General features: G+C 40.2%; 1 protein-coding gene across 2 annotated transcripts in view; it reads left to right on the top strand.

The window, feature by feature from the left end:
* The first annotated feature begins 1107 nt into the window (after positions 1-1107).
* The window catches only part of LOC129369839 (CD166 antigen homolog), a 68124-nt gene continuing 43897 nt past the window's right edge, over positions 1108-25334 (top strand). For both annotated transcript variants that reach the window (XM_055045483.1, XM_055045484.1), the window contains exon 1: positions 1108-1376. In XM_055045483.1, coding sequence (XP_054901458.1) covers positions 1331-1376 — 46 coding nt within the window. In that variant the 5' untranslated portion in view covers positions 1108-1330. The remainder of the gene's footprint in view (positions 1377-25334) is intronic.

A 25334-nucleotide genomic window follows, 5' to 3' on the forward strand; every position in this document is an offset into this window, starting at 1 on the left:
CACCTTGAGCTCATCCACCGGTCCACCTTGAGGGTTAATGCATGTTGAGGTATATCTGGTTCTGGAACTATGAAAATGTGCAGTTGTGTGTGATTTAGAGAGGATCCAAAGTGTGTATGAATTTTAGCTGGTCACAGACAGCTGTGGTCCCGAATCTCCTGCGTATCGCAAGACCCCACTGTAGATGGTGCATCACAGTTTGTTTTATGGGACTGTGCAGCTGTAGACCAGTATAATAACAATGCCTTTAGGTAACAGAGAGAGAGAGTGTGTGTCTGAGTGTGCATGTATGTGTGTGTGCATGGTTGTTTGTGTTGCCTCTGATAGACCAGAAACCTCTCAGTATTATCATTATATTTATTTTGCATTATTGTTGTCTCAGCATGGATGTTTAAAAGTGATGAACATGACTTGTTTTGACTAATTATAAATGTTAATAGACAAACATAATCAAAATAATATGGAGCTATGGAACATTTTTAAACATGCTCCTGCAAAGTCACAATTATCACTATTATGGTTATTATTATTATTATTATTATTAGTTGCCTTTTCTCCTCTCACTGTTGCTATGTTTATATTATGTCGGTAAGTTGCTGAATAAATCATACTACTTAGAATAATTGAATAATCTAGCCCACAAAATCATTGCGAAGCAATCTTTTAATCGCCTCAATTATTATTATAATTATAATTATATATATATATATTTTTTTTATTTTATTTTTTTTTTTACCTCAGTCAGTGATTAACTTTTAAAAGCAAATGGGAATTGTTTTTTTAAGAAGTGCTGAGATGAGAGAGAATGAATGAGAGGAGGGAAAAGGAGAGAAACGAGGAGTTGGAGATGAGAGAGTACAGAGAGGCGGTGGCGGTGGTGGTGATTGGGGGGCTTAAGGAGGCCGGTGTGATGGGGGTGCATGCATATACTTGTGTGGGAAGAAGGAGGGGAGAGCTGCTGAAGGGGGAAAGCAGGGAGGCGGGCGGGTTGGTGGTGGTGGTGGTGGTGGGGAGGCGGGGGGGTTCAGAGGCGGAGCCGCGCGCAGGATCCTCCGCCCTCGCGCTCGTCTGCGAGCCCCTTCCAATTACCTGTTTGAGCAGAGCTGATGTGAGCGCGAGTTGGCGAGCACATGCCACGTTGGGAGAGGAGCCAAGACTAACCAGCGCGAGGGAGCGAAGCGAGCCGGGCGCGCGAGGACTCTCTGGTTTAACCCGTCTTGCTCAGATAACAATAAAAGACAAAAAGAAAAGAAATACAGTTGTGAAGTGGGTTTTAACAAGCCTTCGAACCAGAAACAGAGCTGACTAAGGATCTGTGAGGATCGCCAGGATGATGCACTTGTTGTCCTTCCTCTTCTCCGCGCTCCTGTGCCAAGGTAAGCAAATTTTTTATTTCTATATATATATTTTTTTGGGGGGGTCTGGGGTTACTGCATGGCGGTGGGAGAAGTGGACGCAGGTAAATGCGTGGAAAGTGCTTTCTCTTCCCCGCAGGTGCAGTCTCAACTCCAACGACAAGACATAAACAGAAACGACGAGGTTCTCAAATCACAGGCATAAGTTTGAGTTTGCTTTAAACAAGCCTGAGGGCAGCTCCTTCAAACCTCTACGTTTGATCAAAATTTCCTCACTTACCTTTAAAAAAAAATCAATATCAACTCTTTATTAAAAAAAAAAGTCCGGCTTGTATTGATAGGTGACTTATTACTCTCTATAAACTCATAATGAGCCCGCTGTGGACATCACTCAATCCTGATATGTGCTCAATGGTTATGATGATCTCATTAACATGAGTCATTTTTCCGTGTGTGTTTTCTGTCCCTGTTAACAAGCAGGCTGTTGAGGCCGAATGATGCCGGTCTCCTGTATGATTTATGATAATTATGGGCTGTCCATGTGAGGGAAGCATTCCTTACATGCTCTGTCTAGTAATTACACATGGGGATGTTGGCAGGAGTGTTGGCTTGTGTGAGTGAATGGGCCCTTAGTTTTAGCTAATCAAGTGGAATCTTTTGTGTTTAAGCCAGAAAGTATGCATTGAAAGTGATTGTCTTCTTTTATGGGAGGGGAATGCATTTAAATGTGGACAAAGGGTGTGCACCTTTGTGTTTTGCACATGTTTTGCATTTGTGGACACGTCCGCGGCTCTTTGTAGTTTTCCATTTTGATTGCTCTTGTTGGGTCAACAGGTAGCAGCACCATGTGTTCTCATCACTCAGCCTGGCTGCAAGCAGAAAGCCATAAGCTCAGAGCATTTCCTGGGATAAGAGAGGGGCGGGGAGGTTGATCCCACTCCGCTCCCCTTCGCCTCGCTGCTCAGCAGTGGCGCCTGTTGTTGTAAAGGAACACCACGCAGCACCTTTCAGCCCAATCCAGGTGCTTCATTTGAATGGAAATGTAAAAAAGAAAAAAGAAAGAGGTTTTAGTGGCTTTACATCATTGTGTTGCTACGGTGCGGTGTGGGCTTTCAGACATCCTCCAGAGTTGGTCATGATGCGAGTGATTAAATAGTTGCAACATTTCGTCTTTGCTTGCCAGATCGCGAGAAAAGCAGCCACACTGAGTGAGAAAACTACTCCAAAGCTCTCGCTAAACGTTTGGGAATGGCAGTAGCGATGCTGCTGCAGAGCTTGCTTCACAAACTTATTTATTTGATTTGAAGAGATCACGTTTTTAACAGCTTTGAGTGCTTGAGCTTCAAACTCCTAGCAACTGCTCGCAACCAGACACAGCAGGAAAACAGGAGTCGGTCTTGGGACAAATACTCCAGAAAGACGCATCTGTTTTTTTGTTCACCGCCTCAGCTCCACCCTTCCCCCACCGTCGCTCCACCACCCACCCCAACCACCACTCCCTCCTGCACTGCCTGTCCTGAACAGACAGACAGTGCCTCGGTGTCACAGCTGGTCTTACTTGTCGGGCAAGTGGGGGCTCTTCTCTTGCTAATGGACTAATCTCGTGCTGGGAGGGGGTCACCCAATTCCACCTGAGAGTCATTCTCTCGCCACTCTTTCATCTCCTAACTAGGTTATGTCAAGGCTTGCCTGATGTTTGAATCTCAGGAAAAAGGGATTGAAGGGCTTTAATTGCATGTTTGGGTTCTGCGCTTAATTTCCCACAACTGTTCATTTGTGCTCCGTCTCTTTTGAAGACCGCTTGCAGTTGGGTTTCTTCCTTTTGAAAAGTGATTCCTTTGTGCAACTCGCAGGTATTGTGCCCCCTTCATGCAAAATTCAGATGCCGTCATGAGAGGGATGGGGAGCCATCCGAATCATGACTGAACAGAAATCCCAGAGCTTTACTTCCCATTTCGATATTCTGTTTAACTCTTCACCTCCTAAAACACTTTTCTGTGGACTGGAATACAAAAGTGGGAAGCTGTCCAAGCGGCGTGACGCGACTAGAAATTAAAACTGACTTGATTAAAAAAAACACACACACACAAAAATTAATAGCTGCACTTTTATTTTGGTGGCAAGTTTTGACTTGAGGCTCAGTTAGCATATTGGGATGATAACTCTCCTGGTGACTTTAATTAGTTTCACTCCAGATTAGTTGGATCTGGAGGCTAAAGCTGGATGGTAGTTCAACAGAAGCTAATGCCAGTGTGGATGTCCACCCTCTTCAAACAATTCCCGCCTGAATAAATGGCACTGGGGTCTCAGTGAACACTGTTATACGAACGTTCGAACCTCTGCTGTGTTTACTTTCGATGGTCATTTGCAGAAGAGCTGCTAATTATTTCCAAAGAAAGTTGAGGTTGGGGGGTCGGTGTTCCACCAGGGATCGTCCTGCGTGAAACACATTCTGAGCGAGGTAATACATACAGAGCATCCAGAATAGCTCCCTAATGGTTGAGGTCTAACATGATGTTGATATTTAAAACACCTAAATGCTTCCCTTCTTGTCTTGTATGTGTGAACCCACTGTGTAGCATCTCATGAGGTGTATGTAACTTTGCTTGCATCTAAATAAAAGTAAGGCAGTGTAAAAATCAATAAAACAGCATTCACTTAGTCTGAAAAAAATCTTGTCCGATCAGAGTTGAGGCTTACCGGAAGTTGCGTGCGCTGTTAGCAGCTATCACCCACTTTGAAGAGATAAGTGGGAGTTGAAAGAGACTAATTCAGGATTTGGAAAACTACAGGCAGACTACAATTAAGCAAGGCTAAATTGTAGTCTAGACTTCCCTACAATACAACTTGAATCCCAGAGGTTTATAGATTTCTACAGGAAGAATATTTATGTGACTGTCAGAATGTTGCAGGAATTTCACATAGGAAGTTTATGGTGCGCCACCTCCTACCTCCACCTCTGTGTAAAAATTCAGCGGGTTCTCTATGAATAACCACACATACAAATGTGACAGTAACTTATAACACGGCTTGCATAAAATTTTTGTTATTAGTTAACGACACTTTAGCTTTAGCACTTCTTGGGCTATCTGTTAGCTTCAGGTTTTTCGTTCAGCTACTCTAAATATTCACAGACTTCTTGTGCAAACAGCTGCACATGACTGCAGATGAGAAGTCACATTAATGACATAAATATTTTTCCTGTTGAACAGTACGAACCTATTGGTATTTGTTTGAAAGGGAAGCCTGTATTGGTCTTGTTTTTATTATTAACTTCAGAATCTGGCACAACCTATGCTAAGTAATTGTAGGATTACACCCGGAGGTGGAAATTAGCACCTGCCACTGGCTAAATGTGGGTAGAAGTATGAAGTGGGTGTAAATTGGAGCAACGCACCCTCCACTGTGGTGGGTTGACAATTTGAACAGAAAAAAAAGCTGCATTCAGTTTGAACTTCTGTCCAGGGAAGGAGTGGCAGACTGGACTACAGACTGATGCACATACTGAATATGGGACGGACTTAGGCTGTCATAATTTAACATCAAAAATCTATGTATATTAATGAAATCAACCCAATGGTCGTTCAATGAAATCCCTCAGACCAGAAAAATTACAACAACTCAGTGCATAAGTCCATTCAGAAAAGTGTGTCAAACTAAGTGATGCTAATTACCACACAATCACGTCACAAAGGTATTAATACCGTTAAAGCGGAGGTGTGGGGGAGAAGCTGACATGGGAGGGGAGTAAAGTCAGTGGCTGGTGAAATGTCTGAGTGGCTGGTAAAAGATTGTCTCCACTGTGGCTGGTGGAGAAAATGTTTAATTTCCACACCTGATTACACCAAATGCAAACAAGGCAGTGGTTTAAAGGTCGAAAGAATAACAGTGGTTTGAAATGATAGGATTATTTTTTAGCAGAATTGTTTTAAGATGGTAGAAGTCCATTACAGCCATGGTCTCTCTCAAACTAGCTGCTAGCTTTAGCTCCTGGGACCAACTTACCTAAATAGTCATAGTAATGCAAAAACCTGTCCAATATAAATTTGACTGTGGTCCAACATTACATTAAATTGAGCAACTATAAAAGCTATGGGATTTTTTAGATTAGAGTCGTTTTAAGACGATGGCAAATGCTCACATTTTCTTGATCCTCCTGGACTAGCCATTAGCTTCAATCTCCAGGACCAATTATGCAAATAACTACCTAATGCGAAAATGAAAGCAAATTCAAGGGTCGTTCAATATCATTTATGTATAAACAAACAACCATTGCATTAGAGACTGAAGTCATTTTAAGTCATTCTTGGCTCCTTTTGGTGTAGCTGTGAGTCTCAATTAATCTGGATTCATTCTAAATAAATAAGCTAAAGGAGCTGCAGTATTAAGTTTGCATAACCTTGCTTCAGACATTGTAAAATATCCCTATAAAGGGAATAAATGGGCTGCAAAATCCATGTAGTCTGACTAACAGCATCTTAAAGGAACAAAGAGAACATCAGTCCTATTAATCCACAGTTTGCCTCACTTCTTATAATGAGAATGCTTGAAATGCTCCCAAAAGTGATATCGATGCAAGTTATTGTCCTGCTGGCTGCTTAACCCAAATTTAGCTGCTCATGATGTCTCTCAAAAGGCTCTAAAGGCCTCTTAGTGCTTAGTTGCGAGTGAGAATGTGAAGTGGACTCCCTTTTTCTTTTTTCCCTCATTTCACACAGTTAGCACACTTGTGTTTTGGATGAAAAAGACCACGGATAAAGGGAGGCAGACGCTGTTACTTATCCAAGAAGCACAAAGGAAGTGAGATATAAGAAGGAGACAGATGTTCGCTGCTGAGAATAAGGCTTGTGTGTGCTTATTTGTGTGCACCTTGCGCTCCACTGGCCTTGATCAGAATAAGAAATGAGCGGAAAGTCTGAGCAGAAGGCAGAGCTGTTGCTGGTGGAGAGAAAGGGGGGGAAGCGAGGCTCCTTTAAAAATAGAAAAACAAAAGAAAACCTGAGGCCTGTTCAGGCTGGTGAGGTCATACTGTAAATTAAAGCAGCATTTGAGGCTGGGAGCCCCATGTCATTTCTCACCAGGGGTCCAGGATTCCTAGCATCGCCCCTGGTAGCAGCACTCCATGACCAGACTGTAACAACCAAGCCGAGATCACTTCCCCCGATCTGCCAGCTTTGCTATTAAGATTGCGACCAACTAAAAGCAACGCGAAAAACGACTCCAAGTACCAACGAAATAGAGACGCAGATGTTACGTCGTTTTTGATTAACACTCCTGGAAGAGCCGGTTTTATCACACACCTAACGGTGGGTAAGCGCACATCGCTACCCTGCTCTACTTCTCCGGGACGGAAAAGACGCTTCAGATACCGGCGTCTCTAAGAAATCAGGCCGGCGAATCTTCTCCTCCCTGGAGAATTGATGCTTATAACATGTGCATCCTTACCATATGGTGCTCTGCTTTGGGTCTGCTCATTAATACTGCACACCTCAAATTAGAGGTAGACTAATAACACCGTGCAGATAAGGACAGTTTTTTAAAAACTGTAATTTGTTATGTTCAGAATGTACTCGGCACATTGATTTTTGTTTTGTTTTTTTTTGGTTCTTTGTCTGTACCCCCTCACACAGTGAGCAGTGAGTGGGTGTGCTCAGGCTTGTATCTACCCCACAGCAGGACACTGAACAGGTGGAGGAGTGTTGGGATTTTTTTCTTTTCTGTGCCTGAGGAAAGGGGGAGGGTATCTCTTTATGATCCGATGCTTGTGTGTACAGTTGTTGGAAGAACAGCTTGTTCTCATCACTCACCTTGAGCGGAAAGATAACTCCATCTCTCATTTGTTTGGGACTCTTAAATAGATTGTGTCTTTCTTTTTTTTTCTAGATCACTTTTGACTAGTGGTGAAGCGATGCATCCGGCTCTTGAGATTAGAACCACGATACTGGATTAATGAGGATGAGACCAAAGTTTGGCAATAATTTGGGAAATTCTAAAACTCCATTTTTGTTTTAATTAATCAATAATAACAGTTGGAAAAACCCATCACTCACGTTTAGTTTGATACGTCTGTTTATTGTTGTCTTGTGTTGATGCCTAAAAATGATTGAAATTTCTCCTTTTCATATAATTTTTCCACAATCTGTCCAGTGTAGTCATTGAAGTGCTCATAAGTCCTTTGTATTGTGAATGTCACACATTAAATATTTATTCTTTTCTACTTTGCAGCCAAGATTAAATGATTTAAAAATGATATTTAAATATGCGTTGTTGGCCCAATTGCTTCTTCTGTTGGCCGACCCTCTCAATTCAACTGGGGAGGAGAACTGTGGCATGTCCTCTTTTCATCCAGAAATGAGTTTTTCCTAGTTAAAAGTTGAGAATACTACAAGAAAACATCCTTTAAGTCAGAATTACAACTGGGAAACTGAACCAAAAGCCCAAAATTAATCCCCAGCTCTGCATACACATAGGTGTGTAACTTTTGTATGTTTCTTCAGTGTTTGACCACCTAATATAAAAATACACTGTTATTGACTTGCATTGTCACTACTAGTTGGCACCAAATAATCCTCCTGGACAATTCAAATAATCCACTTCTTCCTCTTACTTCCAGGTCATGGTGTGTTCACACCAACCCCGTTTCGTCCGCTTTAATTGAACTCCAGTTCATTTGTCTAGAAAGTCCGGTTGGTTTGGGGATATGTTGGTCATTTGAACTCTGATGCGGAGCAAAAATAAACTCTGGTCCACCTACAAGCCTAGATCTGGGTTTAAGTGAACGCTGCTGCGGTTCAAATGCGTATGTGAACGTCAAATAGACCGGCGGCCACTCTGAAAGTAGAAAGCGGACAAAATAGCTGGGCATTCTGGGTAAATCCAACAACTGGGTGAGTCTTATACTGGCGGGAGAAATGCCTCTTGGTCTTTATGATAAAGACAAAAGAGAAATCCAAAAACTGCTTAAATCTGTCACCACTTCGTTTTTGTTTACATTTCTTAAAGAAGAAAGTTGCACTCTGTGTCTTCCTCTGTGATTTTTGTGTCATTTTCTTCGGTGGTTCTTGGTGTAGTGCCACCACAGGAAAGTGAATGAACAGGTTTTTCAAAGTTTGTTTGTTCGACTCAGCGCAATATGAAAGCGAACCGCACCACAGGATAATGTAACTATCAAGAATCTCAACTATCAACATGTAACAATGTGTAAAGTGGAGTTGCCAAGAACGTTTCAAATATATCATCATTGTATCAATGTTTGCAATGTCAAAACCTCAAAGTATTATTTGAAAATGTTGCGTTTGTTAATAAATTCCAAATATAGTGAGTTCACAGTTTGCCTGCCAATAAGCTAATCCAGTTTGTTGGATGGAGTCTTGAAGCAATAGATTCCTATATCAGACCTGGATTAAAGTAATCATCTAAAGTCAGATTTCACTCTGATTAAAAGTATTGTGGTGTTTTATTGTTGCCAGATCTCGTACCACAAAACACAGTTACACTCCTAGCTTGAAAATCTCATCACCGTTCAGATTAGACGCCACGGTGGAAATACGAGCCACCATGTGAACATGCTGAGTTTTCTTAACATTTCACACAGAGCAATTCCCTTTCTGCTAGGTTCACAGAACTGGGAGACTTATGACTGTCCTTGCCTTGAGAAAAACAAAAGACTTGTGTGGCAAAAGTAATCACTCTCGGGCGACGACTCAATAAAGGAAGGGTCCTTTGTTCGCCCGCAACAGTTTTACACACAGGATTATCAGTGAAAACAGCGGCGAGTGAATCTTAATTACGCTTCGGTGATTGGCTTGCCCCAATTTGAAGGCAGAGCGTGAGAGATATATTCAATTTTAATCATCTCTGCCAAAACTGCCTTTTCAGCTGCTCGTTTCTGATGTAATTAGCCGGTCAGGTCAAAAAAAAAAAGAGTCGTGAGTTTAGCTCATTATTTAGTCTTCATAAATCAAGTAAAGTAAAAATAGAGATTAAAAAAAATCCCTTCAATATTTCCTGATTTTCCTCACTGCTCCCTGCAAACTATTTGCAAATAAACCTTGCAAACGGTTTATTTGTTATCCGAGAGGAGGGAGCAGAAAAAAATCTATTGTCTCTGCTTTAAAGACTTTGCAGCAGAAAGGTGACTGCTCTGCACGGTTGTGCCTCTTTCTCTGTGTGGGAACGCTCCGCCGGTCTTGGGATTTTGGTAAAAGACGAACGCTGCTCTGAAACTCTGGAACCCTTGTTTCGTGGAGGGGGTAACAAAAAAAGAAGTGAGGTTGCTTCTGTCTTTTGTCATTGACGCATCCCCCTCCGGCTTTCGCTGGACTCCTGTGGACTCCCGCCGACTGTATTGTGAGGGTGACTCTTTTTAAACAAATGAGTATATGATAGTGACTTCTTGCTCCCGCTCCTCTCTTTGTCATTAATATGGAACAGCACACACCCCCTCAGGGGGGGAGGCAGGCAGTGCGGAGTAGCTGCCGCCGGTCCCGACGCTTCACATGTGCAACCTGGAGAAGCGGGAGGAGGGAGTCTCCCTGCTCCATATGAAAAGCCTGGCGCCACACCCATCCCTAACAGGGCCTAGATCTTTGTTCAAATTTTCCATTAGTCGTTGCTCCATTTAATGAATTATTCGAATGCCTCCCTAACATCCCCCCCCCCATTAACTGTGTTGGTAATGAATAACAAGGACTAATGAGGAACACCACAAATTGGCAAATCGCATGTATACAGGAAGCTTCAGGATGTTTACTAATGCTACTTTTTGTTTTTATGAATAACGTTTAATGGCCTTCTGCGGTCCCAGTTTCTGGGTGAAATCAGAGATAAAGTGGTTCCCGTTACTGTTGTCCTCCCGGCATAAAAAGTGAAGATGCACAAGTCCACTTTTTTCACTTCTGATACCGATGCACATATCTGAGGTTCAGCATGGGCCGACACAGAAAATCAACACTGAATTGACTTGAAACGTTTCTTTTCAAACATACAAACAAATAAAAATGTACTGAAATACAAATATATTTGATATCTCTTCAGTCCAGCACATCCAAATCATTGCATCTCCATATAAAAGTGAATAATGGTGGTAAAGCTTTAATATTTATGCCTTAAAGTCATCCTTTCTAACTATTAATGAGTCTCCTGGTATGCAAGGAGTTTTCATTTCGTTAGTATTAGACCTTTTTTTTTTACTTTGTACTTTTTTAGAGGTTAAAGAGAGTCAAGAAAGTTGATACAGCTTTGGTGCAAAAAAAAAAAGGTGAAACATTCATTTCATGCCTCGAGGCAACTAATAAAATGACAAGGAGTTTTGTTTTGCGACTCATGCATGAATCACTCTTTCGCGAGAAGTCTCTCTCTATTCACTCTGTTGCCGTCAAGCCAGTTTTTTTTTTTTGATTCATGAAACATCACGCCGCTTCCATCACGTCCCAACCCCTGGGAACTTGGAAACAACGGTTTTGTGTCGGCATTTGACCCCCAAGTATTCACATTCTTGCCGTTTTGAAAGCAGCTGCTTTGTTGCGCCGCTGATGTCCACCATCCCTTCCTTCACAGGCTTTTGCAACAAGTCTCCAGCGCCTGGAGCTATTGCCGATTATAGTGGTGCGGTTGAAGTTCTTGGAGACAGGGGTTCTCATTCAGGAAGGCTCTCTGTCACAGGGGAAGGGTTTGTAGAGAAGATCTCTGCTTAGAAATTAAAAACATCTTATTTTGGCGGTATCTAAGCAGCAGATATAATGAAGGACTAAATGGTTAGTCTATCTCACTTAGTCCTGTCAATAGACTTTTGGCTCTATTGAATCTCTTCAAAAAGTCAATAGTGTGCCTTAGGGAAAAACAGATTGAAGTGGTGTAGCTTCCCAACAACGGTAAAATCACACATTTAACTAAAATTTTCTAGTAATAGAAAATTTTTTCTACTAATAGACATGAACTAGTGGTGATCAAGGTGTTACCGGCCAAAGATAATCTCCATTGTCCTTTAATCTCTTACTTACCCGTTGTCATTATCTCTGAAATGACTATAACACAAGCTCAGTTTTATTTTAATTTAACCTTTAGTGTATAAAAGCATTCAGAATGAAATGGCCTTCAGCATTTTTAATAGTAAAGGTCTAATAAAAATTTAAGAAATTATTAGACTATTCCCATTTATTAATCTAAGCACATCTTCCTCACCTTTGTACAGTTTTTTAGTGCTACCATAATATTTACTTTCCCTGTATATTGGTCTGAGGAAAAATATTCTGACTTCAAAGCTCGGCTGGCTGATTGGTGCTTCACTCAAATAAATAATTTCTGCTAAACTACCAGAACAAAGCAGATTATGAGAAATCTACTTTCATCCTCAAGTTGCAACACCTTTTGGCCACGTCTTAAAATAAGCGACACGTTCCACTGAACATTAGTAATGTTTATCCAGGGGGTTTATGCATTTAAAAAAATTACCCAACATTTATGAACATCCCAAAAATATAAGCAAAGGATAAACATTTGGGGTGATTGGGCAAAAAGTAAGGAACAAAATGAGATATGTAGCTTGAGGAAGTAAAAAAAAAAAGTTTGAACAAAGTACTAAAACAGCCAGCTTCATAAATTATAATCCCTTCTCCTCTTCCCATTCAAAAGCATTTTTTTCTTACATTCTAGTCAGTGAACAGCTAAGACTTCCTTTCTGGCTTAAGGGCATGTCTTTTCTAATGAGAAACTGCCAAAAAAACAACAACAAAAAAAACACGATTTAGTGTGAGGAAATGTAATCCTCACAACAGCTTACTGTGACTTGAAACTGTCTTGACAGTTTCTTCCCCGGTTCAGATTCGCAGGCCATGTTTCTTGGCTCGCGCCCTCCTTGTGGACGTGTTAGATGTTTTCTGATAAAGTACTCTTCGTCGCTGCTAAGTATTCAGCTGCCTCCTCTGCCAGACCCTTCGAGGGGAGGTGAAGAGATGCTTGTCTTGTAATTGGATGCAAAACCTAATTTTTCTAATGGGACGTATTAGGAGGTCAGCAGCCTGTGTGCACCTGGAGTGAATTTCAAAGCAACGCATTAGCCCCCTCAGGCCCCCTTTTACCTTCAGGTTATGGTGCCTTTTTGTCTCTCTTTACAAAACAAGAAACAGGTGTTGTGTGATTCCAGTTTAGTGATTTAATACAATTTAACAAGCGGATTGTCGCCCTAGATTGTTTTTAAGTCTGTTAAATCTGTGGTTTGAGGGAAACAAATCAGAATAACAAAGACGACATAGGATCAAGTAAAAGATGCAGAAAAACTGAGATGTCATGTTGTGATCCGCTGAAAAACAGACCGAAAATCTGCTCAGAAGAACAGACCCCCAGGGTGTAGCAGCTGGGATTTTCTGCATTTTTTCCCCTATTTTTTTTGGAGAGGAAATCTTAGGATTACCTGTCTCATTGTGGAGGACTTGCTGTAGCACGCTCATATAAACAAAGCCAACACGAATGACTACTCCGAACCGAGACGGCGTCACAGCCACGGTAAGATTTTATGAGCATGTTTGCCCAGATAATATTATGTTGTGGGCTTCAAATAAGATGAGTTTGTTCTCTGCTCAAGGCTGCATCTTTTATTCTTTATTTATTTATTTATTTTTTCCACATACCATGCTTGAATGGATCCGTTTCTTATTGAAATGTCTTGTAGTTAATGCATTTTCATATCTCAGGCCATTACGTCTGCTGGTAGCCATGTTCGCTATATTAACAACAACTCAGTACGTCGGCTTGAGCTTGTAAGAGTTTGTTTATATATATATAAATCTTTTATTCTCCGTACAGGGTACTTGGAATGGCTCTGCTTTCCCTCATGCATACTTGAGTATGCTTTTTTAATTTTTAGTTGTAAATCTGTTTGGCAACCTGATAAAAATGGAACTATAAAAAGTAGAAGAGTACCACAAAAGGTCTGTGGCCCGGGGATCTAAGGAAATGATTCCTTGTATCATGTCTTAATCCAAACAATATGTCCCTGTTTAATATTCTCATTTCCTTTTGAACCTAAAGCATTAAACACAAGCCCCATACGGAGACTTGGAAGATTTGATGCAAGCTAATATTTCAGCTTTGACTGTGTGGTGCAGTACAGTGGTTTGAACACAGAGGGGGGAAAAAGCATGTCTTCCATGCATTTATGAAAAGGGTCTGTGTGTTAACCACAGGTAGTGACCCAATTCCTGTTTCCAGAGGCTGAATCTGATACTGATGGTTTCTCAGAAAGATCTGTTTACCATCTGAGATAGAGCTGTAAGTCTAACAAATTTATAAAGCAAATGTTGACTTTATATAAATAAGGAATCTGAAGGACAGATAATCGACTTATATATACATTTATTAGAAAGTAATAAGTTTTGGGATTTGCTGTCCAATAACTAGCTTGACAGAAACTCTTTCATTGCAAATTTTGTAACCTTTTTGGTGAGAGCAAATAGTCTGGGTATTCAGAATAAACTGGTCATACTGGCTCAATACAAAATTACTTTGGCAGCCAGCATGGCATTGACTCAGGTTAATTAGTTAATTTAATATCAATCTTTGTCCGTAAAACACTATTCAAACACAAAAAAGGCGACACAGTCAAAGAGGGTAAATAGGAAGCGATGAAAAACAAGCAAATCAAAAAGAAGTCATAAACTAAATATGGCTAGGAGGAGAAAAGCAAAGAAAAAGTCAGTTTTCAGAGGTGTGTGGTTAGAGGAAGTGAGAAAACTTTAGCAACCTGCTGGAGTTAAAATGTTGAAGAAAAGTCTCAGGATTTAAGTGTTGCTGCGTCACATCCTGGTGATTAATAGCAACTTTCTCATCTTACATGAGTGAAACTGTTTCTAGAAACCTGTTTTAGGTGGAAGTAAATATGGCGAAATTAGGTGCATATTGTGAAACCTCAATTTCCATTTATTCTTTTAGTGCATGTGTTCTGGAAAAGGCTGTGAAATGTATAGCTACTCTGTCATAAAATAGTACTACATTTTTATTGTAACACTCCCATGTTTTCTTTTGCACATTTAATAATTTCTTTATAGTCTTGGACCAAATGTTTGTACACAGTTCCAATTTAGAAAAGTAATCATTAGCTGCAATCATCAGAAATTAACTCATGTTTATCTGTCATGTTAGTCATTCTTAGCCTGCAGCCTACTGAGATTAGTTAAACTTCAGCAGTGTAGATTGTGAGTTTGCATAGCATATCATGACATTTAAAAAAGTTGAAATGCATTAAAGGTAATGTGGAAGTGGTATTTATTCTATATTTCAATCAAAATGTAAGGGAAAATACATTAGTCTGTAGGAGTATTGGTTTCTGCAGCTACGATTGTTAGTTTCTCAAAACTAAAATGCCTGACAAATGCCTTTCACTGCTGCTTTGGCAGGGTTTTTCTGCCAGTTTGTTAGCATCAAACAGAAAATGTCAATAACTAAATAAACGATTTTCTGAATTCAGTGGAGTTTTGTGTATTTGTTGATTCAGAAAGGTTCAACAGTAAACCTCCTTGCACTGCAAAGCTCCTTTCTTCTGCTCATATGTTGAATATTTGGCGCCACCTGCTGAGTGGGAGGTTTATCATCTGGGTCGACAAAGTCCAAGAGCTCCAAAATGTCACCAAAGTGTGATGGCCTGGGAAGCTCCAGTGAGCGGTGATGATGAGAAGCTTTGCCATAGGGCTGACAGATTGAGCAGACCGGAGGAAACACAAAGTTGTCCTTATAAGTAGCTCTACAGTACGACTTGTTGTCTCCACCTGTTGGGAAAAACAGGCTCTACAGCCAACTTGCAGCGCATTTTTACATTTTACAGAGCAAGTTCATGCGCTTTTGTTATTTTCACGCTACTAAATATTTATGAAACTTTACAAGAGGCCATTTCTTTACTTGTACTTTCTGAAATTGTCTCTTAATTAAATTGCAGTCTCAAATGAGCCTCTTCACTGATTTGCTGTATCGCCCTTTTATATTAATCAGTCGCATTTGTTGTGTTTTAAAAGACTTTTTGAAAACACCAATGAAACAATGCTGTTTTCACATAAAAAGAAAATGCCCACAGTTCTCCTCCATAAAATTCACACAAGGCACCCCTATTGAGTTTGTGGGTTCTCGTAAATACCTCGGCATTTTTATTGATGCAAGTCTTTATTTAAACTCCCCTGTTGAATATATTTGAAAGAAACCGAATCTTTGGCTGGCTTGTTCTTTTCTCTTCAGAAATAAATCGTGTTTTTTTTTTTTTTCATTTAATGCCAGAAAACAGCTTGTTGCTGTGACCTTTTTACCTCTTATTGACTTTGGTGTCATTGTTTACATGAACGTCTCTGTTAGCTCTCCTCGCTTGTTTGATGCTGTTTGTGAGCTTTACAACAGGCTGTAAACACCTCACCATTATGCTCTGTATTCTCTGGTCAAATGGTCGTCAATTTCTTAAAGCAGACTTGTCTATGGCAAACAGAAGTTAGTTCTGACTTTAAAAAAAATATCTGGACAAACACGATGCAACAGCATGTGCAGCTGTTCAGTTGCACATGCTCTAAACTCCCAGACTCCGCCTAGGAATTTTAAGCTCAGGAAAACGAAGCATGTTGGGAAAATTTGCTCTTGTTTTGCACATCTGGAGATTGAGATTTTAGCCTATTTTTCTTATCAATATAGCCCAAGCTCAATCTTTTTCTGTTCTCTGATGACTTGGCCATTTCCTTCCCATGCTATTTTGCTTGATTGTAATCTCACTTACAGTTCAGTCTGGACTTTCTCCCATTGACTTGGATTTGGCTGGTAGAATCAATTGGCGATCAGAAGAAGAAGTTGCGAACAAAGATGTTGATCTTCTGCTCTGTTTTGAATTGCAGTTTTAGCATCAGGGAGTGCACAAAGTCAATGAGTCTGTGCTGGCCACGCCCCCAAATATTAAGTCAACTTTAACAGCCGTCTTCGCAGTATACGTCACAGATAAATGTTATCGATTGGGTAAAATGTTCAACTTCAACACAGCCTCTAGGAAGCAATCATTTCTCAATATCAGGGAGCCCAGACCCTCTGTATAAAGTCAATAACCTATGACCATTGACTAGTTTTTACTAGACTAGTTTTCTGATGCTGCCACCACCAATATCCTCAATGAGTGTGGTATGTTAAAGGTGCTATTTTTCCACTATGCACCACTTTATGCATTTTGTAGTCCATGATAAATAGTTGTCCTGTCAACAGATGCAACCACAACAGCAGATATTTCTGCAACTCTCCCTTCACTTCTTGGCTTCTTTTATGATTTATGCTCTCCTGACCTGTCTTGGAAGTTAGGTGGACAAACTCTGCTGGGTAGGTTAGCAGCTATGCCATGATATTTGAAACCTCAAAGATTAGGTTGTGAGATGATGAAAGCTTTGGATGCTCCTTTATAATCTAGCCCTGCTTTAAACTTCTCCACGGCTTTCTTTCAGATCTGTCTTGCTTGTTGATGATGATGCTGGTAGATTTGTAATATTCTTTAAAACATCTAAAGTTTTCACAGAACAGTTATGCCGATACTGGCTTTAAGTTACTGAAAAGTGGAATTTTATACTTGCTGCTTGACTTCTGAAGGTAATTGGTTGCATTGCACTGGATTTCATTAAATGTTATTTATTTGTAATGTTTGTAGATTTAAACCTCCTGCAGTGCTAAAAGGAGGTCCAGTCTACCCCACGTGAGTTTTGTTCAAAGTTGGGGGTTTTTTTTGTGTGTGTATGTGTGTTATTTTGGGAACTGATGACCTGATGGGGCATGTCCTTTGCTTCCCCCCTTGTCTGCCCGTGATATAAGGATGCAAATACTTTTGCAAACTATCTTGAATTACCTAAAACTATCTTTAATTAGTTTCAGGTAAAAAAAAAAAAAGTAAGCCTGAATACTTTTATGAAAACTAAATATAAAATACTGTGTCAAACCAAGTGGGCTTTCCCTGCTTTTGTCTGACTGTCTGCTTCAGAGGGCTTTCTGAACTCGGTTTTTAACTCTTTCTTGCTTAGAGGTGGAAAACTTGTACAGAACAGTTCCACTGGGATTTTTACTTCTTAGCACTTGAGGCCACATTTCTGATATTTTGAACATTTTTCATTGGTCGAAAAGACGTTGGCTGCCTATTGACAGCTTTTTTAAAGGGCGGGGGGATACATATATATTTATATATACATATATATATATATATTTTTAGGGAAATGGTATGTTTGACTGTTGCTGATACATTTCACAATCAGGCAGATCTGCAGGGCTTTTCTTTCTTTTTTTGCCGATTTCTGTTTGTGTTCTGGGTGAACTACACAGAATGGGGGGGGTGGTGAAATAGTGAAACAACAGGGTTGATGGTTAAAAGCACTTACCTTGATGTATGGCTTCTCCTCATGTTGCTGTGGAAGAGGAAAATGTAATAGCCACAGCTAATAAAATTTTTAAAGGTTTTGTGTTCTCAAAATGACTGTGACATGGACTGAAATGGTTGGTTATTTAATTTTGCAGACATAAAAGGACAGCAGAGACTAAAAAGGATGATTGGGTTTCTTGGAGTGATGCACTAGTGAGTCAGCCAGAGATCAGAATCTCCCAGATTCTGCTAGAATGACTCTTATCGCTGATCGTCGGGCGTGATGTAGCAAAAAACTCTGAAATCCCATGTGGTTTGGTCTGCAAATTTATCTTTCAGAAAAATCATATAAAAGTTACAAGCAAGGTCAGCACTGAGAAAACGTGTTTCTCCCCTTACAGATTTCTTCGATCTTTGCTTTTTGATCATTCTGGGTAAAACGTCTCCTGACCAATAATTAATGCAAGACTTTTCTCACTCTTTCACTGAAAGCACCTTAATAATTTCCAGGGGTGTTTTCACATCTGACAGTCCATTGGGCTGTCAGATGCGATTGGGGACCAGAATGGCAACATTTGGTACATTTTCATCTGGTGCAGTTCGCTCTCACACTGCGTTGTGTCAAACAAACCAAACCCTTTTGAAAACCCTCCCACCCCGTTGCCTTTGGTGCTGCACCAAGAACCACTGAAGGAAATGACACTAAACCTCAAAAAGAAGATACCGAGTACAGCTTCCTAATTTTTTTATCTTTTGTAAAAGACCAGGGGCCATTCCTCCTGCTTCTGCTTGACTTGCGTGTTTGTTTTGGTTGTTTTTCCCCAGAATGCATTGCACTATAGTCTTCTTTTTGCTTTTGCAGTGGTCTCCGGTTCACTTGGCATTCTCATACGCATATCAACTTCAACCGAATCTCAACCAAACCGATTTATTTATTTTTGGTCCACATCAGAGTTCGATTGGGCTTTTTTCATTTGTTTGTTTTAATGTGCATTCATACCTCCCCAAACAAATTAGACATCCTTGGCAGTACACATTCTGTTGCATCTGGTGTAAATAATTTCAGAAAACGAACATAAAAAATGAATGATGTTTGGAGTGGCTTTGTCAAAACCTGGATAGCTGGACCGCTATGGCATGACCCTAAACGAGTCGGTAATGTTTGAGTGCTTCAATGTAACAGAATTTAGAGCGGGTCAAATTTCCTCCTCATTGATGTGCAGTGAAAGACATTCCCAGTTAGCACAAACACTTCATGGGAGTTGTTGCCACCAAGAGTGGTCCAGTTGGTCGTTAAGGTTACACCAGGGGTGTCAACATCCAGTCCTCGAGGGCATGTGTCCTGCAGCGTTTAGATGTGCCTCTGCTGCACCACAGCTGAATAGAATAATAGGTAATTAGCATGGCTCTGGAGAACAAGGAGGAGGTAATTAACCCATTTCATTCCAGTGTTTTGTACCTGTGGCACATCTAAAAACTGCAGGACAGCGCCCCTTGAAGACTGGAGTTTGACAGCCCTGGGTTAAAGGGCAATTATATTTCCAGAAAGGACCAGGTTGGTTTGCAAATCCCTGAACTTAGCAATCAGTCGATTTCCTTTTGTAATTATCCGGGTAATATTTTTTTATGTGCTATTAGGACATTGTTTGATGTCCTAAAATATCTAAAAAATAAAAAAATTTAAAAAAAGCAAAAACAGGAGAAACCTGCCAGGAGAGCAGATATTTTTTTAATGTGGAAAATTTTGATTATCTTTTAATTTCGTTTTAAATCATGATTTGAAACTACATCCTCCTGGTTTCTTAGCACGGTTGGACATTGGGAAAAGGCTGGGATTAAAAGTGCGGTGTGGGACTGTTCCGTCAAACCGTCAGTTCCCGAAACCACACACACACAAAAAATATTGGTAAGAGCACATGCAGGGTCAGTGTGACCTTGCTGGACCGCACAGAGTAAAAAACTTGAAGGGATCCAGTTGATCCCACCTGTTATGCCTGCGGGAGAGTTAAGAAACAGCAAATTCTTTTGTTTTGTCGGTTAAAAATTTAATTTGCGCATTAGACTTTCAGAAAAATTAGGATTCAAAATGGCCAGAAAAAGCCTGACTGGTGCATTCTTAGTTTATGAGCTATTTGACAAAAGCAACAAACACTTTTATTGTCATCTTTTAAACCAGCATTTACACAAATTCATTGTGCATAAAAATCAATCAATCAAAACCCACTTTGTATCGTTCTAAGTTTCCCTCCTGTCAAACCTTCCACCCAGTTCATGTTCGCAGTCATCCCACCAAATAATCCAACAGTCCTGAAGTCGAAGGAAGCCTCGGCGGCGTACCGGCGCACGTTAATCTCCAGCCTTTCACAGCGCTCCATCAAAGCAGACGCTCGGCCGTGGGTATTAAATGCAAAACCACACAGATTTGATGTGCAAGCAGGTACATAATCCTTTGTATGTATTATCTGCATTCCATGTATTCCTCTCACCGTTCTCCGTGCTTTTCAGTCAGCAGAGGCTTTAGGACCCCCCCAGTGTCTAGAAAACTGAAGCAGGACACGATTTAGAATCGTCTTTTTTTCTTTTTTCTGTCTTCCCTAATACCCGCCAGCCTTATTGGGATGAGAGGCACTGTTTCACAGCGAAGGGTTAGAAGGTCAGCTCTGTCGTTACGAGTCCACACACACGACTTTTTACCCAACTAATGCGAGAGTACAGGTCTTGCTCTTTCTATTAACAAAAGGTGAGAGCGACATGAATCATCTGCCGAGCAAATTTCTTCCTGGTAGTTTCTGTTGTTTACAGCGTAACAACTTAGAGGCTATTAATGCAACAAAGCAGGTGCTAAATTCAGACACTAATCAGACTTTTTTAATATAGATATTTCAATAAATCATTCCGTTCAAATTAAGAAAATGTTATCCCCGCATCGTGTGACGTCTAATGAAGCGGTAAAGGGACGATCATTAGAAGGGTTCTCATTCCACGCCACCTGCCCAATTTTCTCTGCCCAGTGTTTCTTCCTTTATTCCTTTCTTTCTTCAGGATCTATTCGCTCGCAACAGGATTGTGTTGCGGCAGCTAGGTTTGATTGGTATCCTCAGGCGACACCTGACAGTGTAATATGGTCCTACAGATAGCCTAATCGTGAGCACAACTGCTCCCTTGTGACCAGTGGGAGTGGGGGCTTCACATGTTCAAAGGATTGTCTGCCGTCGGGTGGTGTGGACGGGTGCGGGGGCTGGTTGTGCCTGGGTGGGGCCGTGGAGGCAGCACACCACCGGCAGGCGGGTGCTTCAACAAAAGCTCGAGTTGTGTAAACAGTTTGAATCTGTAACTCCCGGCTGTGCTAGCATCTCAGACTACAGTAAAAAAAAAAAAAAGAAAAGAAAATCCCAGATTTTAACACCAGTAAGAGGCGGAGTGCATTTTTCTTTTGCTTCTCTCTCAACCGTACGTTTTTTTTTTATCTGTCCGTTTGCATGTTCGGCCGCTGATTACTGTCATTATCAATGCATCAATTTAGCTAGAAAGTGACAACATCCCGGGTTGTCATGGCTTCATCTGATCATCATATCAAAACCTCTTTTAAATATATTGTTTAAATAAGCCAAAGACAATATTTTGCCTCAGATGATGTTTGAGATTTTTGTTCACATCACCAAAATACCCACCCCAAAATAGTTCATGAATACTAAAGTGATTTTAGGCACAATGATTGTGCCTAAAATCATTGTTCCACTTTCAAAATTATGCAAGTGTCATAATTTTGACACTTTCTTTATGACAATTCTTTTTCACATATTTTAGTACATTTTAAAAAAGATGCAGAGAGCAAAATCTCAAAATGGAAAATGTGATGTACAGCACAAAGTATTCCCATGTTGTGAACTTTTTTATTTGCTTTCACTTTCCATTCATAGCACCAAGATCGCAAGCATCCCGTCACTTTTACTCCAGTACAGACCAATTCATTTAGCTAAGGTAGCCATCCCTTGTTTTTGTCATTGAGACTCTATCAATACGTACAAAAACAAAATTTTAAAACATCTCCATAATTTAGGAAATTGAATGGTTTTCTCTTCCTGTTTTACAAAAATACTTCTAACATCAACATTAGAAAAGTGTAGGGTTAATCTATTGACCATTTTTTCTATTTACCAATTATAAAATTGCAAAGTGTTTAGAAGATTTTGTTTTTACATCATTTTAACTGGATGAAGCTTAAACTTTGCTACTTGAGGAGTTCTGCAGAGAATACATTTACAAAGAAATATACTTAGATTCAAAATGTATATTTTCAAGGGACAGGCGTGCTTCACAGAAAAGATGACATCGTCTCGAAAGACATTATGTGCAACATCTCAGCAAGTGCATTATAGCTTCGGTGCAAATGGATCTTCATTATCTATGTGCAGCAAAATTTGTCATAAATCAGTTTAAAGGCTACAAAGATAAACATCTCTTAAATCTCACATAAGACTTAAGTGGATTCTGATTCTTGTGTCCAAAGCTCTTACTGGAAAATCCAGCAGTGTGTTTTGAAGAACTAGTTCGCACTTACTGTAAAACCTTCACTTTTTATTTTCATTCTCTCAACTGTGATATGAAATCTGCCACATTTGTTGACTGTAAACAAAGAAATCAGAGATGCTTTGCTGGACAAATGAGACGGTGGCATTTTCCAAATTACTTCAATCTTTTACTGTGTTGTGATCCGTAAAAACGCGTCTGCCTGTCGTTCATTTATATAAATGCCTTTGTCTTTAGCGTATCAAACACGCTGCGAGCTGTTCTCAATCTCCAGCTCAAGGTGACATCTTTTGTGTCTTTTATTTATATCAAAGAGTCTGGAGATTTTTCGGTTTTTCATGACAGCGACAGCAAACCTTCACATGTGCATGTGTTTTACTACACATGCAGAGCTGCATTCTATCATCAAAGATTTTTACGTTTTTAATTTAAAAGCAAATCATTCAACTAACTTTTTTTCCAGCTGATGTGCTTCAGGAGCTTTTTTGCTAATAATTATTACAAATTATGTTCAGTTTGTAATCCGGAGTGCAGATACTTTATCTAAAAGTCAGTCCCACTCTGGTTGGCTCTGCTGCTTCAGGGGAGCAATGCTGGCAAGTTTACGGTCTGTATGCAAAAAAAAAAAAATTATATATATATATATATATATATATATCTGCTGCCTGATGTGACACCTTGTGAAGAAACCTAGTGCAATGACAAGTACTTTGATGTCAAGAAGCTTGTTTTGAATGTGTCAGGAATATTTTACTGCGTCCTGTTAACTGAGAAAAGCGAGAGTCTTTTAAAAACGCAAGGATTCATTTCCCGCTCTAAGATTTACTGATATCACTTCAGATTTTCTCAGTAATTCAAATGGCCCTATATGCATCATTGCAAAGCATTATCTTCTGCTGACTTCATCCACCATATCACGCTATCCAAGACTCTGCCTTACCATTTTTTTTCTTAAGACTGTAAACATTTATTTTATCATTACTGTGGCAGCACTTTTAAAGCCTTAATTGGGTTAATTCTTCGCAGTGATTGCTAGAGGAAAGGGGGCTCTGTAATTTTAATTACACCAGCTAAATATAGAGTTTTCAGACAGCAAGTGCTGCCCTCTGAGAAACTCTGCGCACTTATCTAAGCCTCATCACAAACGTGGAGAAACACCAGAGGACCCCAACAACCACATGACCTGATACCTGTTATCAAAGCTCAACCGCCTGCCTTGGATTACCTGAATGGTTGTTATTCTTCAGGGATGGGCTGAAGTCCAAGAAGATATACAGCGAGGAAGAAAATTAAAACTGCAAGAAATTGCACTTTACAAGTCAAGATAATGAATCCAGTGCATTGGAATGATATATTCAGATTCAGATCAAGCGTCGTAGTCAGATGTATTCCAAATTATAGTGCCATGCTGTCTAATTCAGTTGCTTGTCTAATGCCGGTTTGATTGAAAGCTATCTGGCTGAGGAAGTCTTCAGAGTTTATGGCAGCGATTAGCTCAGTTTTTGGCTCCACATAAGAGACACGGGTAAATGTAGAAGCACTGAGCTAAAAAAAATTTCTGTAGGAGATGATAAACACATTAACCATTACTGGTTAATGAGAAAAGCATCTTGACCCCAGAAAGAGCCATAGCGAAACACTGAAGCAATGAAACAAAAACAACTATAGTACACTTATCAAGATGTCTTTGTCGGAGAAAGGCGTGGCTCAGGATTGTGGCCATGACCTAGGAGTAACTTTTAGGGAAATGAAACAAAAACTAATCTCGACTAAACCAGGAATGACTTTGTCAAGTAAAGACCCACTGAGCCTGGATTACTTTCTAAGAAGAATGAAAATAAAGATAGAGCACATAGGTAGTGACAACAGTACCTCTGTCAATGTCTCCCTTGTCCCTTAGCGCAACTCTCAGGAGGAACGCAGGAAATGTCAAGTTCTCCAATCAGACCATCAGTTTCTGAAAGCACACAAAAAACCTCAAAACGCACACTGGGTCTTTGTGATCCTGTTGGCCTATGCACAAAATAAAAAAAACTTGTGGGTTTTTTATTTTGACCCCATCTCTCGAGTCTGTGAGAAAATAAAACTAGATACTCAGCTCAACGCAACGTGGCGATGGTGGTTGGAGTGTCATCCAAGAATTAGTGGGTTGCTGGTTTGAGCCCAGCTCTATTCATCGCAGTCACTGTGTCCTTGGGGTAGATACTTCAGCCATCTTGCCTGCTGGTGGTGGTGAGAGGGAATGGTAGCTTGGCTACTATCCAGTGGCTTGCCACTATTAGTGTGTGAATGACTGAATGTAGTGTGAAGCGCTTTGGATGTCCTCTGGACTTGATAAAGCGCTGTACAAGTGAAGACCATTTACCATTACCATTTACAGAATCACTTGGCCAAGAAAACTTTCCACTGCAAAGAAAATGAAAGAGCAGATAAAGTTAATAGCTGCAGTAGCACCATTACTGGTTTCCATCATTTCTATTGGAACAAAAAAGAACTAGAGGAAAAAGAGAGTTATTTCAGTAAAAGTTATGTCAGTGTGAAGAGGAAGAATAAAACCAAAATTACCCTCTGAGATTCTTTTGTCTATTAAAAAAACATGCAACAGTCTTCTGACTTCTGTGTAAAAAATTCTTATATTTTCTCCAGCTTTCACTCTGCAGGGTTACCTAACTTTACAGCCAAGGTCTCTGCAATCAAAAATGCTGATGTTGCATGTCGATGTGGGTTCATCACTAGGCACAGGCGCGCAGAGCTAACTCAGTGATGCTTGTAGGATGCAGTTTATTAACGTCTGAAACCTCATCGGCAGATGAGGACGTTAATTGTGCTTAAATTACTCAAAAATAATTAAGAAGAATCGACTTGGATGTAGACTCAATAGGCCCTGGCCTTGCTATTCGTCAGCACAGCAAACATTTAGAAGAATAAGCCAGTTGAAGGAGTAGATTTTATTTGATGCTTTTTAATTTGCTGAAGTGAAAACATTGAGTAAGAGTGCTGAATGGTTCTTCACTTTGTGGATGAGTGCTCAGAGTTAAGTTCATTTCAGTACACACAGAGCTCTGAGAAGACTGGAGATCACAGTTTTTTTTTTGTTTGCA

Source organism: Poeciliopsis prolifica, unplaced genomic scaffold (assembly GCF_027474105.1).
Source record: "Poeciliopsis prolifica strain line A6 unplaced genomic scaffold, Auburn_PproV2 SCAFFOLD022, whole genome shotgun sequence".
Lineage (NCBI taxonomy): Eukaryota > Metazoa > Chordata > Actinopteri > Cyprinodontiformes > Poeciliidae > Poeciliopsis > Poeciliopsis prolifica.